The sequence below is a fragment of the Trichosurus vulpecula genome, chromosome 7, assembly GCF_011100635.1.
Source record: "Trichosurus vulpecula isolate mTriVul1 chromosome 7, mTriVul1.pri, whole genome shotgun sequence".
In the NCBI taxonomy this organism is placed as follows: domain Eukaryota; kingdom Metazoa; phylum Chordata; class Mammalia; order Diprotodontia; family Phalangeridae; genus Trichosurus; species Trichosurus vulpecula.
Window position 1 is genome coordinate 208,041,354 of NC_050579.1, and position 12,604 is coordinate 208,053,957.

Below are 12,604 nucleotides of genomic sequence, written 5' to 3' on the forward strand. Positions count from 1 at the left end.
TTTTTAGATGACAGAACTGAGGCCCAGAGATGTAAAATAACTAAGCTCCCACGAGTAGTAAGTTACAATTCTGGCATTTGAACCCATAATGCCACAGTACCTATCTATCTATGGCATAAACCTTCCAACCTCTTCTGAGCTAGATTGTAATTGTCAATCTTTAAGGTTCTTCCATTGCTAAATTCTCTGACCCCATGGAGAATCTAAATTGAAATGAATTGTAAGCTGTAAATATCTGTATCTGATTACATCTTAATTTCTTGAAAACCAAAGCCACCACATCAAGGATAATGTACTTTAATTAGATCCATTAGGGAGACTCTTTTTATGGATAGATGCTTTTATATGTACAGTCAACCAAGTTTGTGATCTTGGGATCTTTTAACTTCAGCAAAAGGACATCTTGGCAGTTCATACCAATGACTCATACTCTCTTAGGTTTTTCTTTGAAAACTAGGATGTAAATTTATTCAGCATACAGAATTAACATATATGTATATATTAATCCTACTTTGACGTGTAGACATAGCTGTGATCTCATTGATGTCGGTTATTCCTCCAATGGTGCAGATCTATCCATCCATTCCTTCTTAGTTCATGTAACTCTTTTCTATGCCTTCTCCAAAATCCTCTTCTGGGAGGCTATCCAATGCACTAAGTAGTTTCCCCTAGATTTCTTGACATTGTGTGTGTTCATGTCATATATGTGCTGTCCTCTAAAGAAGATCATTGATCTGGAGTTATAAGAGTTCATTCAGAGTTCATTTAGTTCCTCCCTTTCACTTTATAGAGAAGGAAATTGAAACTCAAGGAGGTTGCCTCAGGACACAATTTTTTTGGCATGAGAGGTGGGATTTGAATCTAGCTCCTCTGACTCCAGAGTCAGTGCTCTTTCTACCCTACCACCTTATCTCCTATTCCCTGCTGTCGTTACATGCCTGGTTTACCTCTTTTTCTGGTCATTCTCCTATGATTATATCCTTTATGCTGCTTGTCCTGCACAATTCTTTGTTGGTCACAAGGCGGCCCACTCAGAACTAGCATGAGCCTTCCCATTGTCCTTTGGTTGATGCACAACTTTCATTTTTAGGGTATTGTAGTATTATTCCATGATATACAGGTATATGGCACCTTTGGAAGAATATTCATGTTAAAAAGATGGGCTTTTATTTCAGAGAGAAGCTTGGGGTCATTCGAAGTATAGCTCTATTTTCCAGAGTCCATCCAGACCAATGTCTTCTTCCTATGATGTTCTGGGTCCAATTCAACATCTATCCTTAGTGTCTCTTGAAGATATAGGTGCTGATGGATCAACTCTATGGGCTTGACTGTATATTATAGTCTGGACAACGGACTTTTTCTTTTGTGGATATTTCAACTGAATTTTTTCAAGTGATTATGGATCTCATTCAGGAGACCACTGGGGACAGTTCAGTTCAAAGACAAATATGCACTGAAAATCAAAATGGGAATTTACTTAACCAGATAACTACTTTTCATTAGCAACTTTGCTTTAATGATATAATAGTAAACCGCGCACATATTATGGGAAGCAGAGAAGGTATCAGTTTTTCTCCAAACCAAAGAGAGAAGAAAGCAACACAAAATCACCTTTTCCAAAAGAAGCAGCAATGAAAATAAGAAAAAACAGAAGAGTAAAAATTAAAAGAGAGCAGGAAGAAATCAACTCATTGATCAAAAAGCATTTGTCAAAGCTCCCCGTTGCCTCCAAGATAAAATATAAAACCGTTTCACTTTTAAACCCCTTTATAACCTTGCCCATTCCTGCTTTTCCACTCTTCTTACAAGTCATTATCCTCCATATACTATTTGATCCAGTGTCATTGACTTCCTTGCTGTTCCTCAACACAACACTCCATCTCCTTGACCCCAGGCCATTTTCACTGGCTGTGCCTCATTCTTCGAGCTCTCTCCCTACTCATCTCCATCTTTGGCTTTCCACAAATCTTCTCTGAAGTCCTGCCCTCCCTCACTCAAATTCAATTCATTTGCAAGTTATGTCATCATCTTCCTGATATCACGGGCCTCTTTGAGAGTGAAGGACAAACCATATACAACCACAACCTCTAAAGTTCACCTTCTACAGGAAGCTTTTCCCATTCCTCTTTAATCTTAGTGTGTTCCCTCTGAGATTATCTTCGTCTTATTCTGTATATATCTTGTTTGTACATAGCTGTTTGTATGTTGTCTCTGTCATTTGATTGTGAGCTCTTTGAGAGCGGGATGGTTTTTGCATTTCTTTTTGTCTCCAGCACTTAGGAGAGTGTCTGAAACACAGTAAGTGCTTAATAAATGCTTGTTGACTTGACTTACAATGTGCCAGGCACTGTACTAGGTGCTGGGGATACAAATATCAAGTGCGTGCATGCATGCGTGTGTGTGTGTGTGTGTGTGTGTGTGTGTGTGTGTGTGTGTGTGAGAGAGAGAGAGAGAGAGATTTCTATTTTACACATATATGTGTCTGTGTGTATGCACGCAACACATATTTATATTTCAAGCTTTAGAATATAGAGATATGTGTCAACTCTTACTTTCCCATGGTAGGGATATATAGAAATAATCTTTGTTCTAACATAGATCTTTCAGTTTCAGTCACTTTTTCAAGGCATTTGTTTATTCTCTACGTATACATGTTAGATAGCTGAGCAAAAGATGACTCCAGGGTATGAAGATGTGGTCTTAACAAGGACCAACCTAATTTACTCTGGAATGGGGTGGGGAGAGACTTGTGGGGATTCACTCTAGGTTGTATTTTGCCAAATTCTGGTCTTGAATTACAGACTGACTTTGCATAGCTTTTCTGGGCCTCTTTTTAAAAATTCCATTTTGATCCTGAGTAAAGTTATAGTTCCAGAAATGTCCATTCCTGTAATATATTTTCATGCTATTTAAGAGGTATAATAGTTAGACCTCTGACTAACCATGTGGGGAACTTCCCCTTTTATAAGAATGATGTATTTCTCAGAAAACTTCTGCCTTTTACCTTTGTGAGACTGCTTCTCCAATGCTTTCTCTCGCTACTGTGTATCAACCCGAGACTGACTCAATAATAGTCTAACGTGGTACTCAGAACAATTATTATAGCTTCATTATTTCTTTTATGAGCGTTTCAGCAAGCATCCACTAACAGGTGAAAGGGTTGCGTCTTTGAGAATTCACCTCTATTGGTTTTACAATATTTATACATAGGACTATGCTTATAGGTAAGTTAGAATGAGTGACATTCTTGTACCAGCCATATTTGGTCCCTGGATTATAAAATATATCTTATTTTACACATGCATTCTCAAGAAAAGTATGATTTATTTGGGTAAAATTAAGATAGCAGTTTTGATGTTATAATAGAACTCAGCAAGTGGCCATTTATCCTCTTGCCAAATTATAATCTTGTAATTAGATTACAGAGCTTAAAAAAATCAAAGAAAGCTTGTCAAAAATTCTTGCTGTTCTGCTTGTCTGATTTTTCTCCCCTTTGGTAAATGTCCAGTAATTAACTTTATGAACTCAAGTCTTTCCCTTTTCATTTCCTTTATCTACGTGATTATTACAGAAAATTAATTGCTGTGGAGAAGTATAAAGTAACAAGCAATGAAATAAATTTCAAAACGAATTAATATAAAAGCACCCTCCTCCATGCCTTTAGGCAGAGAACATGAAAGGTTTAAAGTTTTTTTTTTCTTCTTAATGATCTTCTATTTAGGTATTGCTTTCAGGCTTTTCAAGGGTTCTCTTACACTACCACCTGACTCCCAAGTTAATGTTGCTTAATAAATTCTGTTAGAAACTGGATAATAGACGATTCTCAGAATATATTATTTGCTCGTTAGTTTTTTACTAAGTCAAAATTGTTACAATTGTTTTATCTTATTTGCCAACCAATAACTATGAATGAATAAAAATAAAGTCGAAAAATGGAAAACACTAAACTAAATTTTAAATGCCATGCCAAATATAGAAATTTAGACAGACACATAATTGACCATGTTTTTCTAAATTCAGCTATACTTCAATAATCAAGAATTAACTGAAGTAAAGAATAACAATTTTCATTTGTATAAATATCTTATAGTTTACAAAGTGCTTTATGTATCTAAATACATATAGAATGCTGGATCTGGTGTCAAAAAGACCCTAGTTCAAACCTGTTCTCAGGCACTTACCAACTGTGTGACCTTGGGCAAGTCACTTAAAAAACACTTTGTCTGCCTCAGTTTCTTCATCTGTAAAATGGAGATTATAATAGCACCTACCTCCCATGGTTGGTAAAGATAAAACTAGTAAAGTGTTTTTGCAAACTTTAAAGTTCTGTATAAGTGCTAGCTAGCTATTATCTCATTTGACTCTCATAATAGCCCTCTGGACAAGTTGCTTTGGTATTATTTTCATCTACATTTTACAGATCAGGGTACTGAGACTCAGACAGGTTGAGTAATTTGTGATCACACAAGTAGGTGTTAATGGTGGGATTTGAACTCAGTTCTTTCTTGACTTTGGATCTAGTCTTCTCTCCATTATACCATAATGCTCCTCAGTACAAGGAATCTGGGATGATGATGAGGTATCTAAAAATCATAGTACATACGTAGAATTTCATAACAATAGGTTTAAGCTCTGAATCCAAACAGGATATGTTGAGCATGAGAATGTGAATTAATAGCATGTGAATATGTGTATTCACATTTCACAGGATTTAGAGTTGAAAAAACCTTAGAGGAAATCTAGTACATCTCCTCTTTTTACACACGAAGAAACTGAGGTCCAGTGAGAAGTTCCTTGCCTTAGTTTGTACAGCTGGTTAATGACAGAGTCAGGATCTGACTCAACATCCAGTCACCTTCCACCAATGAAAGGAATGTAGACTCTGGCGTGAATGATACATTACAACCAAAAGGATAAATAAATGTACTCAAGCATTACTTTTGAGACTCTTATATATCCCTTGAACCATGAATGTTCTGTCTAGAATGCAATTACATTTTATTTAGCACAAATGAAAGGTGGTAAATGCACCAGATTTCTATGTGGTAATGACAGCAATTTATAGAATCTCTTCTGAGGAGCTAAAAATATTTTTGAAACATTTCATTAAACTCAAAACATTATTGTGAGTAGGGAGATGGCAAGTGTTCAAATATCATTTCCATTTTACAAATAGAGAAAATAAAGTACAGTTGCTAGTTGAATGGTGGAGCCAAGACAAGCATGTATATTCTGCATGGGACCATACTTAATTATGAAAGCTTTTATGTCATAATGAATAATCCATGATAATATTTACAATGTGGAGATACAGGGAAGCAACAAAATATAGCTTATGTGTTGAGCATTGTGATAAACTAGTACACTGGACCAGAAAGAATTTTTTTGAATATAGAAGACAAAAGATTGAATTGGTCACAATGTCCTTGTCGAATCAAAACTTATTAATAGATAATTTCACAGTCCATAAACAGGCAAAAGTCATTAGAATTTGCTATTCTTTGAATAAAATATGGAGTCGTATTTCTGTGAAGCTATTTGTACTATTAATTTGGAAACATCATAACAATATTTAATTCATTTAAATAGAATTACTTGCATAGCAATTTACCAAAGAATTATATGAAATAACATTAACATTACATGTATCATTTTGTAAGGGCTTGACAGGACCTGATGGATCACCTGGTCCAGTTGGTCCAAGAGGACAAAAAGTAAGTTAACCTTTTATTAAATGTTTAAGATTCATTCTTTGGAAAATTTCCTTAAGTATTTCAGTTTAGTAGTTTTCAAATAATGGAAATAATCCTATTGAGGAAGAAATGTATTTGAAAAGCACTCAAATGATTTTTCATTTATAAAGATGCCATCATATCTTACATAGACAAGCCTTACTCCCCAACACACCTACCAACTCCCACACAACAAATACATCTGCACATATCCACATTTGTACATATTGTATGGAAAATCTAAATAAAAAGAAATTATTTTATGTTTTTAGGGAGAACCTGGGGTCCCAGGATCACGTGGATTTCCAGTAAGTACAATATTTTAAAAATTATAGGAATGAATTTAAAGCCTGATAATGTTTAATTCTGCCTCTATGATATTCCTGGTGAAACATTTTACATAGAAATATAGTTAAAGTTTTGACTGGTAAAATAAATATTCTATAGCAATTAATTGCATGGGATTAAGTGGAACACCACCCTGAAATTCATTCTAATGAGATTTTACTTCTGTCTGTGAGTGGAATAATTCTGGAGAAATTTAAATGTGCAGTATAAAGTGCATAGATGTACAATACAGTATTCAGGGGTTGATTGGTTACTATTCAGTCTTCTTAAGTGCTCCTTTTCTAGGAAATCCAATCTTTTCTTATGGAAGAAAATCATTCTTGTATAGCTGCACAAGAGAAAAACCATACCCCATGATAAACCAAGAGCAGAGGTCCAATAGTCATGAATAAATTGTGGTAACCTCCCTACATCTTGGTTTTAACTCTAATGAAAAACAGTTTTCCTGGGAGTTCTTATCCTGTTCTCAGACTTGTCATTTCCGCATTGTACCATTAGGCTGAGATTTACTGATGGGGCCAGGCCGTCAGCCTAGATCACTGTAACTGTGCCTCATAGAAGGAATGAGCTGGCAAACTACTTCTCATCTATTGTTCACAAATTATTATTTTTAGTTTTAAATTCTGTATTCTTCTTCCCTTTTCTCTGAGCTTCCTCTGTTATATCTTAGCATCTGTTCACTTTCCTATCAGACTTTCATATACTATCAATTATTTTCTGAAGTAAATAACTTGTACTACTTTTTCTCCAACCAAATTTCTTGATTTATAAAATTTGTAAAATCCAAATCTCTTTGTTAATTTGAAAACCACTGACTAGTAGTCAGTATGTCAACAAATATGCTTTTATTTTCTTTTTAGAAAAACATATCATTTCCGGGTTTTTATCATATAAATCTGGTTGTTCTGTATAAGAAATACGAGCAAATAAGTGTAACTTCAATAAACATTGTTACAAATGCACATCTAATGAATAACATTTTTGAAAACTCATTGCTTACCTTTTGCTCTGTCTCAACAATTATTGATTCATTATCTAGCCCCGTGCATAATGGTAACTGAGTAAAAATTCACTTAATGAAGGGACTGAATGAAGGAATGAATAACTAGACCATTCAGTTAAAATTATCAAACTAATTGCTTGTTTTACTCACTATTTTCTTTTTCAGCCTCTTTTTACCCTGTCCCTGTTACCTTACCTTCTCCCTGCCACTCTTCCACCCCTCCACTTCACCTACCCCTCTAAGAGTCCCTCCCATCCCCTACCACACACCCCCAATCACAATCCACATACCCCTCCAAAAGTTTCTCTCCATCCTCTCCTCCCACTCTCCCAAATCCCAATACACACACTCCTCCAAAAGTCCCTCCTCTATTAAAAAAAAAAACAAACTAAAAAAACCCCTAATTGCTTGTGTAGACAGCCTTCACCAACAGAATCCCTAGGGACTTTACTGGATGCTTCAGTTATGAGGATTTAAGAGAAACCCACATAACAAAAATCACCTACATTTGTCTTACATTTTATTGTTTCCAAAACCCTTTTATACACATTATTGCATTTATTTAGATCTTCACAATAACCCTAGGAGGCAGGTAGGGGACAGGCCTTTCCCCTTGCCCTTTCCTTATTTTGCAGATGAGGAAACTATCTTGCTTAAGGTCATATGGTTATATTGACCTTGGTACAGTGGTGCAGTGAGGAATGGAGCTCAGGTCCTTTGATTCCTAATGTAGCCATTATAATGGACTGCGCCATACTTTGTAAAAGGTAGCAGGAAAAAGAATCAGGAACAGAAGAGTACAGCACCAGGAGAGATCCCAGGAGAAAAAGATTAGATTGAGAAGGGAAGGGAAGAGGATGGCGCTCTAGGTAGAGTACTATGACAAAAATATCTAAGTAACACAGAACAGAGACAACATGACCTGTTTTAAGATCAAATTCAGTATGGCAAAGTGTGTGGGGGCAGGGCACTTTTAATTCTCATAACTACTGGGGCCAAAGGAGTCTGCAGCATAAATTTCTAATTATTTAAAAGGGTGGATCTCTCTTCTTAGGCACAGAAATGACTATTCTCTGCTTCATGAATGCATAGAAAACTTTTTTTATTTAGCCCAAGTCTCTTTGGAACTAACACACTGCATTCATAAGTTTATAAAAGTGAAAGCTGGGCATAATGGATAAAGAGCTGACTTCAAAGCTGAGAAGACCAGGGTTCAAGGGTCACCTCTGACACATACTGGCTGTGTGATCCTGCAAGTCACTAGATTTGTCAGCACTCTAGTCAGCCTTCTGAGACTGCAAATTGAAGATGCTGACCTGCATTAATAGAGGGAGTTTTATCACTTGGGAGTTTCCTATCGAGTAGTATCAAATTCAAAAGGAGAGATATCCCTCAGAAAACCACAAATTAACATTATCTATGTTGTGTTGCATTTTAAAAATTTATTTTGTTTAACATTTCCCAATTATATTTTAATCCGGTTCTGCTAGCACTGTGGAGTTTTGCAGACTGCTTGTGTTCTGCTAGTTTGAAACATCTCTGACCTATCCCAGTGAAAGCACAGATCCAGCTTCTATCCTATCTCATATTGTAATCATAATTATATGAAGATAAATTGCATTTGAAAACATGAAAAAATAGAATTTTAAATCATCATCAAATGTGACACCCTTATGAATGTGAATTATAGAGCTGCCAGTATTCTGTAAGCAAAATTGTATGACTTTATTTACAAAACAGAAAGAAAACATTTTAAAAGGAACATCTTGCTGAGTATTCTTCTCAAGTCCTCCTCTGCTGCCTCATTATGGTGTACAGGTGATCTCAGGTTCTTGCCAACTGAGCTTAAAGCTCTGGCAGGTTCTATTGTACTAAAAAGATTTTTTGTACTGTCCTGGCAACAGATGACAGGCCATTTGTATCATCCAAGGACGACCCCACTGCACTTAGCAACTACAGTTCTTGGCACATAGAAAGCACTTAATAAATCCTTGTTGAGTGATTGACTGCAGGGTGGTAACTGCTTTGATCACCCACAACGCATAAACATCATCTCCAAAATGAGAAGTGGTGATGATCTGTGTCATTAGAGGGAGTACCCACACCGTTGTTGGTCTTTGCAATAAAATATTGTGGAGAAAAATCTAATTGAATAGCTTATCCCCTTAGGAATACTCTAAGAACTAAATCTTTTAAAAATGAAGACTTGTTTGGCTTTCTTTGACAAATAATTCACTTCATATTTTTTAAAAAATTTAAAACATGGGCATAATATCTATTTTTGGTGGTATGGTTTATACTTTATTTCTTTTTTAAAAATTTTTTTATTCATTTTGACCTTAAATACAAAAAAACAGAAAAAAAGAATATTTCCATACATACAGCATGACATAAAAAGAGGACTCAATAGAAAACCACGAATTTCCATTTCACACTGTTTGCTTTAAAAAAAAAAAAAACAAACCATCATATAATAAATGCTGTGCATAGTTTTCAAAGCTACCCTTCTTCTCTGTGCTTCCTTCTAAGTTTTCTTTTATTTTCTGCTAGTGCACTTGTCATTATTTTTCTTCTTCCCTCCCTCCCCACCGTGCCCTAAAAAAGGCTACCATTAGGCATAAATATGTTTGTGCATATATGCATATATGTGTGAATGCGTGCATGTGTGTGTGTGCGTGCGTGCGTGCGTGTGTGAGTGTGTGTGTGTGTGTGTGTGTGTGTGTGTGTGTGTGTAAAACCATGATATACAGACTTCTATTTATCAGTTCTTTTTCTGTGTGGGTGTCATCTTACTTCATATGTCCTTTGCAGTTGGTTTGAGTATTTATAATACTCAAAATAACTTAGTCATTCAAAGTTGTTCTTAGAACAATATTGCTGCTACTTGGTTCTGCTCATTTAACTCTTCATTATTTCATGCCAATCTTTCTATGTTTTTCTAAAATTAACCAGCTTATTTCTTATAGTGCAGTAGTATTCCTTATAATTTATTTTTAAGAAATATCTCCATATGTCTATTTACATGTACATGGATAAACTATATTATATAAGACTAACAAAATTTTCATTTTTCAGGGTCGTGGTATTCCTGGACCACCTGTAAGTATCATTTTGTAGAACATTAAGCTTATTTGAAAAGGTGAGATTAGATAAAAGAGTGTCCTATATTTTGCTCTATTTAACTTTATTCCATAAATAATATTCTGCCTTGCAGTATTCTTGTTGCTAACCTCTCTTCTGATGACTGTAAATATTTCCCCATTTTGTGGCAATCCTCTTATGCTATGTGTCTCAGGGTAGAAATTTGCTTTCAGATTAGTTTATGAAATGTCTGGTCCACATAGAGTAGTTGGTCATTTATGAAATGTGTTACTATCTCATTGGGAGACCAAGCTGCCAAGGTCACATATCAGATTTTAAACACAATTTGACAAAGTATTTTTTAAATCACTGATTTCCTTTTAATGTATTGACTTTAGGGACCTCCTGGTGCATCAGGACTTCCTGGAGAGCTTGGTCGTGTGGGGCCATCTGTGAGTATCATGAATTCCTTTTTAATAAATGTTTGTTGACTTGTTAGAAGATATCAATAAGGAAGAAATTATTATAAATATCCATGATTCCTTGCAAACTTGTTGATATCAAAGTATTGTCTTTAGTTCATAATAGTGCTGGGCTCTTGGTATAGGAGTGACACTGCTTTTGTCTGCTGCCTTTTTTTCAAAATATGGTCCAGCATATCCTTATTTTCATTGTTTCAGCAATGCTTTAAAGCACTATTTCTCAATGGGTGGTCCAGAGACCAGAGGTTCATCAGGTCAAGCTATTTTCATAATAATACTAAGACATTTTAATTTCTAATATAATACACATCAATAGATATAACCCACATTAACAGAAGCTCTTTGGAGGGAATCCTCAATCATTTTTAAGAATGTAAAGGAGTCCTGAAACCAAAAGTTTGGGAACTATTGGTCTAATGTTAATACATCAGCTACTGCCACGTGAGGCCAAGTAACTTGCCAGAGGTTCTATAACTAATTAATGTCAGAATGAAGTCTCTAACAATGATTAAAATACAGTGGTGGGTTCAGCTAGGTGGCACAGTGAGTAGAGCACTGGCCCTGGAGTCAGGAAGACCTGAGTCCCAATCTGGCCTCAGACACGTGACACTTACTAGCTGTGTGACCTTGGGCAAGTCACTTAACCTCAATTGCCTTGCCTCCCACCCTCCAAAAAAAACAAACCAAAAACACAGTGATTAGAGCTCTGGGCCTGGAGTCTGGAAGACCCAAGTTCAAATTCAGCCTGAGGCACTTATTAGCTGTGTGACCCTGGGCAAGTCACTTAATCCTGCTTGCCTCAGTTTCCTCATCTGTAAAATGAGCTAGAGAAGGAAATAGCAAACCACTCCAGTGTCTTTGCCAAGAATACCCCAAACGGGGTTAGGAAGAGTTGGGTATGACTGAACAAGTCTCTTAATCCCCAGGCCAAGTTCTTTTCTTTATATCATTTATATGAAATGAAGACTTAATAGCCTGAAATTATGACCACTTATGTTAAACTATCATGAATACAATGATAATTGTAATAGCAGATATTTGTATGTATTATAAAGTTTCCAAAATACTTCAAATCCATTATCACATTTGACTTCCCTCAACAACCTTATGAGGTAGGAAGCACATATATTATTACCCCATTTTATAGATAAGGAAACTGATGCTCAGAGAGTCGAAATAACTTGCTTAAGATCTCACAACTAATAAATAATAGAACTGGAATCAGGAATATGCTGGGCCAGCTCTAACTTGGCTTGTGAGAGCTAATTGTTACATTTTCAGTTTGAGTGTTTATAGCTTGGAAATGGACAAAGCCACAAATTAGGACTTGGTTTATTGTTTTGTTAATTGTCTAGACTTAAGAAAGGGTTAATAACGCAGATTAAATTTAAGAGTATTGTATATACATTCCCCTTCTTCCCCAGGTGATGGTTAAAACACTTACCAGCAAATCTCTGGCTGGAATTCAAATCGAAGACCTCTATATGAAAAGCCGAGGCTCATTACGTTGATCGACAGCTTCTTCCCTACCACATAGAATTACCAAAAATCATATTTATGTATATTAGGGTTGAAGTTTTGGGTATCAGATTAAAATGGATACATTGTCAAATTGAAATTCATTTTGGATTTCAGAATCCATTGAAATCTCAAGATGTTACTCAGCATACTTTATATGTGGATTGTCTTTGCTACGAAGACATATCTGTGGATAAAGAACACTTTATATATGCCAAAGTAAAATATTTAAAATATTAATTTTTATATTAAGCATTTCATAATTGTTATAGTAACATTGTATGAATGTTTAGAATTTGGAAACTCCATAAGGGCAAGGATTGTACCATGTATTCTTGACAGTACTAGCATAGTACATAATATTAGATTTGGTTAACTCTAGAGTCAAGACTGAAAGGCAGAAGGTCATGCTAGACTGGAGATGATAGGGTGGGGGAACA

General features: G+C 35.6%; 1 protein-coding gene across 1 annotated transcript in view; it reads left to right on the forward strand.

The window, feature by feature from the left end:
- Positions 1-12,604, forward strand: part of COL9A1 (collagen type IX alpha 1 chain) — a 122,595-nt gene that overhangs the window by 37,187 nt on the left and 72,804 nt on the right. Inside the window, exons 11-14 of the mRNA XM_036768040.1 lie at positions 5,661-5,714; positions 6,005-6,040; positions 10,159-10,182; positions 10,563-10,616. Of these exons, the coding sequence (XP_036623935.1) occupies positions 5,661-5,714; positions 6,005-6,040; positions 10,159-10,182; positions 10,563-10,616 (168 nt within the window). The remainder of the gene's footprint in view (positions 1-5,660; positions 5,715-6,004; positions 6,041-10,158; positions 10,183-10,562; positions 10,617-12,604) is intronic.